General features: G+C 40.5%; 1 protein-coding gene across 1 annotated transcript; it reads right to left on the bottom strand.

Annotated features, from left to right (window-relative positions):
* Nucleotides 1-520: 520 nt before the first annotated feature.
* On the bottom strand, nt 521-5,090 carry LOC103800525 (chromosome unknown open reading frame, human C10orf88; the record flags this gene model as incomplete). Its single annotated transcript, XM_009072905.1, has 6 exons — nt 521-749; nt 1,637-2,106; nt 2,860-2,966; nt 3,054-3,066; nt 3,599-3,671; nt 5,062-5,090. Coding segments are annotated over 6 exons (921 nt in total), but the record flags the coding sequence as incomplete, so codon positions are not given.
* Between the last annotated feature and the right edge of the window lie 3 nt (nt 5,091-5,093).

Genomic DNA, 5,093 nt, shown 5'->3' with positions numbered 1-5,093 from the left:
AGGTGTGGCCTCACCAGTGCTGAGTACAAGAGGCATGACTCGACTACGTTAGGCAATGGCAATAACACTTCATCTTATAGATGGAGTAATCACCATCCACAACAAGAGGATGGTGGTTCTATTCTACTCCACTGGTAACATATTTCACATCAAAAGTCAATACAGCCAAAAAAAGTGAACTGATTCCACATAGGTAAAAAGATCTGCAGTGACTTAGTTTATTTAGGGTACTCCATTGTTCAAACTGAAACTAGGGAACTGTTCATAGAGCTTTTAGCAAAGTTCCTTAAATAAATAAGCCACAAAGGGCATACAAAATTCTTATATTTAGGAAAAAAAACACAAACTCTTTAGATCTTTCATAAAACTAACAACTGTGTACAAGTGGGTAGAATTACAGTAACAAAATGCAAGTTAACACCACTGAGGTTTTTTACAGCTATAACTCCATAAATACTGAGCTTTGTAAAGTATAATCGCCCTCCAAGTATTTACAGTGAAGTCTTAGATCCACATTCATCTATCTCTCTCCATTAGAAAACCCCTCGTTAGAATCATAGTGAGCTTGGGAAATTTTGTTTGGCTTTGAGTTCTGAACCAAGTCCATCAAGAGAACCATTTTATTGTCTAGGTGTGCCTGAAGAGCCTGGATTTGGTGATCAATATAGTCCATTAGCTTTTTCTCCATCAGCTCCATATTTTTTGAGATGATCTTTTCCAAATAGGAGCAAATAGGCTGCTGTTCTACCCTGTAAAGAGAGGAAATAGAGTAAGTATAACCCATTTCTTAATGATAAGAGGCACTGGGGCACTTGAACTCCTTTCAAATGTAAAATCACATTTATTAGGCAATAAATTTTGAAGGCATTAGACTTATAACACCAGTAAAATACTTTCTCTGCCTGCCACATCTTAAATCTCATTTTTTCACAAACATGCTAAGCTATACAGTCATCTTCTTTCAATCTATTTTTTCCAAAGGCTCAATTATGCATTAGACACAGCTTAGTTACAGGGAAAAATCCACACAACTCAATAGTATACAGAACACTATGCAACTCTTGGGTTTTGCTTCTGCATTCTTGAAAAATACTGCATTCTTCCAGGAACTGGAGATATTCAGCCTCTGTTAGAACCCTAACTCCTACACAACACTCCTACATCTCAATTTCTACTGTTGTTCCTGAGTTATCCAGCTGGGTGCACTATGAAGTCTGCCCTGTAAATGCCAACAAATGAGGAGGATCAAGTATACACTAAGCACAGCAAAAAGACTGTGTCACATTGTGTGAAAGAAAGGAAGACAGAAGACATTAGGAGGTAAAAGCAGTCAAAATTAAAATGAGACAAGAAGGACAAACTGTGTATGAGAATGAAGAAACATACATTTTAAAAATAATCATGATAAGTGAAATGGATGCAAAAGACAGTTTAGCAACAAACGACAACTCCTACATTCAAGCAGCTCATCTGACTAATTGTAACCATGTTCATTGTCACACACCCTTCAAAAATCCCTATTTTCAGATTCACTACTGCTGTTAATGACAATAAAATGCCACATAATCCATTCTTTAAACCTGTCAGCAAATACAGCCAAGCTCCTGCTTTCACAAGCATACCAAACTGAACTCACCCAACAGACTGAATGCCTTCCTCCTTAGCCACTGCATTCTTCCCAAAATGCCTCTCTCCATCCTTCAGCCGGAGGTGATTCACCTGAGTGCACAGGTTTTGGAGAAAAGGAAGCAGCACCTGTGGATTGGCTACATTTGGGGTTTCACTGGCTTGTTCCTGCACATGCAGAGATCCCATGGCTTTCAAATAATTTCTGAGGCCAGCTGCATTTTGCTGGGTAGTGAGTCCTTCAGAATCAGAAGTATTCCCTCCTCCAGGGGCCTCTGTGTTCAGGTCATGATTTGCTTTCAAGTCTTTACATCCTGTTTCACTTGCTAAATGATTTTGAACAGGCAAAGGTTCACTGGCTGATTGACTGGGTGATGGCTGAAGAGCTGCACTGCGCAATCCATCTATTCCCTGCTCACCTCCAAGCTCACAGCTTTTCCCAAAGATCCAGCTAAGTTTGTCTCCAAGAGGTAAATTGTTCTGACAGGGAGAAAAACAAGACAATTAATACCGAAGTATTAACATATACTGAAAATTACACAGTAATAACAGATATTTTACAATTCAGCATTCCACCAGTGCGATGTAAATATTATACAAGTAGAATTATATTCTTAGAGGAAAATCACAGGATTATTTTCCCTGTGCATATGATGTGTTAGTTACCTTGTCAGTCTCTAAGTAAGAACACAGTTTTACTGGCTTCATTTTTACCACTCTGTGTCCCCAAATCCAAACATTATTAACATCAGGTGGATTCAAGATTCTGTTGAAATGGTTCACATTACAGGACTAGGATCTAAATCAAATAAATGCCCTGTAAGAGCAGGTTCCCTTTAGTTGAAGGCGACATGCTTTTAATCACCACAAAGGAGACAAACCAGCCCATCTCCCTACACCCCAAGCACTCCAGAGAATGTGCCCACCATCCCTAACAAGCAGTGACAATGGAAACTAACAACAGGAGAGGAGAGGAGGGTGGCAGTGAAGTTAAAAGTTATAATAATGCAGAGTTCTTACTCTGGACTTGATGTATGCACAATGATTCCTGGAGTACAAAGTCATTATTCACTGCACTCATTTGAGTGCCAATAGCTAAACGAAAGGACTAACATGGGAGAAAATGAGGATTAAATGAAACATAATTTTTTTTAAAATCAACTTAGGATGTTTTTAACTAGTAAGGTCACAGCTCAGTACAGTTTGTGTTTATGGAAGAGCAGAGTGACTTACCTTCTGCTGACACCGGACCATGTCCATGAGCTGCTGAGCACCTGGAGACAACTTGGATCCCATAGATTCCATTATAGTTTGCACTCTGTCTAGATCTATGCTGGAGCCTAGTGGAGGAAAATCAGTTGCTAGTTTTGCAGACACTGCTTTCACTTCTACAATTATTTTACTGATGAGTACTCTTTGTTTCTCACCAAAGGAGAGCAGCTATTGCAAGAAGGAAACAAAATATTTTGGTTAGGAAAAGAGATAGTTTCATGTTCTCTTTGTATGTGTGGGACAATGCTTTGTGCTTTGAGTCTTGGGCCAAACAATGCTGAACCCTTTTCCAGAAAAATTAAACCAATTTCTCCTTGCTGCTATTCCCCATAAAATTCATAGAGGTGACTGTGTGACCCAAAGGTAAATCAGGCCTTGATCTTCCAAGCATTTAAGAGCAGTGACCATAAGATTTTCATAGGCTTAACCACATCAGAGTTGACAGTTCTGATTACACATCTGCAGTTTATCTGGTTTATGACTTTTTCCTCTAAGACTCTATTATCTCTATCATATAAAGTCTTCATAAAAGGATACAAATTTAAAAAGAGAACTCTACTATCAAGACAAAATACCAACAGATATTTTAAGTGGTTATATGAAGCATACAAAACCAAAAATTTGACCAAGGGCAATGCAATTTAGTCAATGGAGTGATTCAAAAGGCAAAGAGAAAAAACTATTCTGTTCAACTCCCTACCTTAATTCTACAGGAGGCTGCAGGGCACTCAAACTTCAGGTACTTGTGGTACAAAGTAACCTCTTCAGTTTCACTATAAAAATAATGTAAACAAGTTGTGGCATCAAGATACAAAGTACTTTTTTTCCCAGTAGAAATACTCTATACTGGTAAATAACAAGGAAACAAGACTGACTGGAACATATTTCTAAACCAGATTTCATGTTTCTAACAGCAGTTTTAGTTTCTAGTTTTTAGCAGTTTTTTAGGTCCTAATAGCAGTTTTAATGCTTATATGCAACTTCTAATTAATCTTATATGTAAAGACTATTTGTATGTACATTATGTAGCAGAGAAGCTTTAGAGGTTCAGTAGGTTATTCTCACATTTTGCCTGAGGCTCTGAGCTGGCTTGTTTCTATTTAGCTAATTAAGCAGCAAATGCTCCATGTAATGACTTATAAACAAAACAGAAACGTTGCTTTATTTCCCCTGGCAAGCATGGAAGGAAGTGGTGAGAGGAAAAACAAAACCTTCTTAATTTTCTCTCTTATTCTTTGAAGAATGAGATTACTACTTATCATAGAGATGAGATCCTTCATAGAATCAGAGAATGGTTTGGGTTGGAAGGTACCTTCAAGACCATCTCATCCCACCCCCTGCCCTGGGCAGGGACACCTTCCTCTAGACCAGGCTGCTCCAAGCCCCATCCAACCTGGCCTGGAACACTGCCAGGGATGGAGCAGCCACAGCTTCTCTGGGAAACCTGTGCCAGTGCCTCAGCACCTCACAGGGAAGAATTTCTTCCTAATATCCAATCTGAACCTACTATCTGAGAGTGTGAAGCCATTCCCCCTTGTCCTGTCACTCCAGACCCTTGTCCAAAGTCCCTCTCCAGCTCCCTTGGAGTCCCTTAAAGCACTGGAAGGTTGTTTTAAGACTGCTCTAAGAAATGTTCTAAGTGACCTAGCAATTTGTAACAACACGGTAATAAAGTTCAGCTGACCCTTACTATACTGCAGGAATTCACCTGCCCTCTATCCCTTTGAATCCATTCCTCTTTGTCCTGTCACTCCATGCTCTTGCAAACAGTCTCTCTCCATCTCTCTTGTAGGCTCCTTCAAGCTCTGGAAGTCCAAAATTAGGTCACCCTGAAGCTTCTGTTCTCCAGGCTGAACAATTACAGTTCTCCCAGCCTTGTTAAAGACATTAGTTTTTAACATCAGGGGAAATTTAGGCTAGATACTGGGAAAAAGGTTTTTCCTGTAAGAATGGTGAGACACTGGCCCAGGTTGCCCAGGGAAGCTGTGGCTGCCCCAACCCTGGCAGTGTTCACAGCCAGGTTGGCTAAAGCCTTGAGCAACCTGCTCTGGTGGGAGGTGTCCCTGCCCAGGGCAGGGGTTGGGGCTGGATCATCTCTAAGCTCCATTCCAACCCCTAAAATTCTATGGCATCAACCGCACCGCAGACTCCCGCAGCACTCACCCCGGGGCGCGCTCAGCCCCGCGGCTCTCTCC

This window comes from Acanthisitta chloris, unplaced genomic scaffold (assembly GCF_000695815.1).
Source record: "Acanthisitta chloris isolate BGI_N310 unplaced genomic scaffold, ASM69581v1 scaffold1904, whole genome shotgun sequence".
Classification (NCBI taxonomy): domain Eukaryota; kingdom Metazoa; phylum Chordata; class Aves; order Passeriformes; family Acanthisittidae; genus Acanthisitta; species Acanthisitta chloris.
The sequence above is the reverse complement of the archived record's forward strand: the minus strand, read 5'-3'. Positions and strand labels throughout refer to the sequence as shown.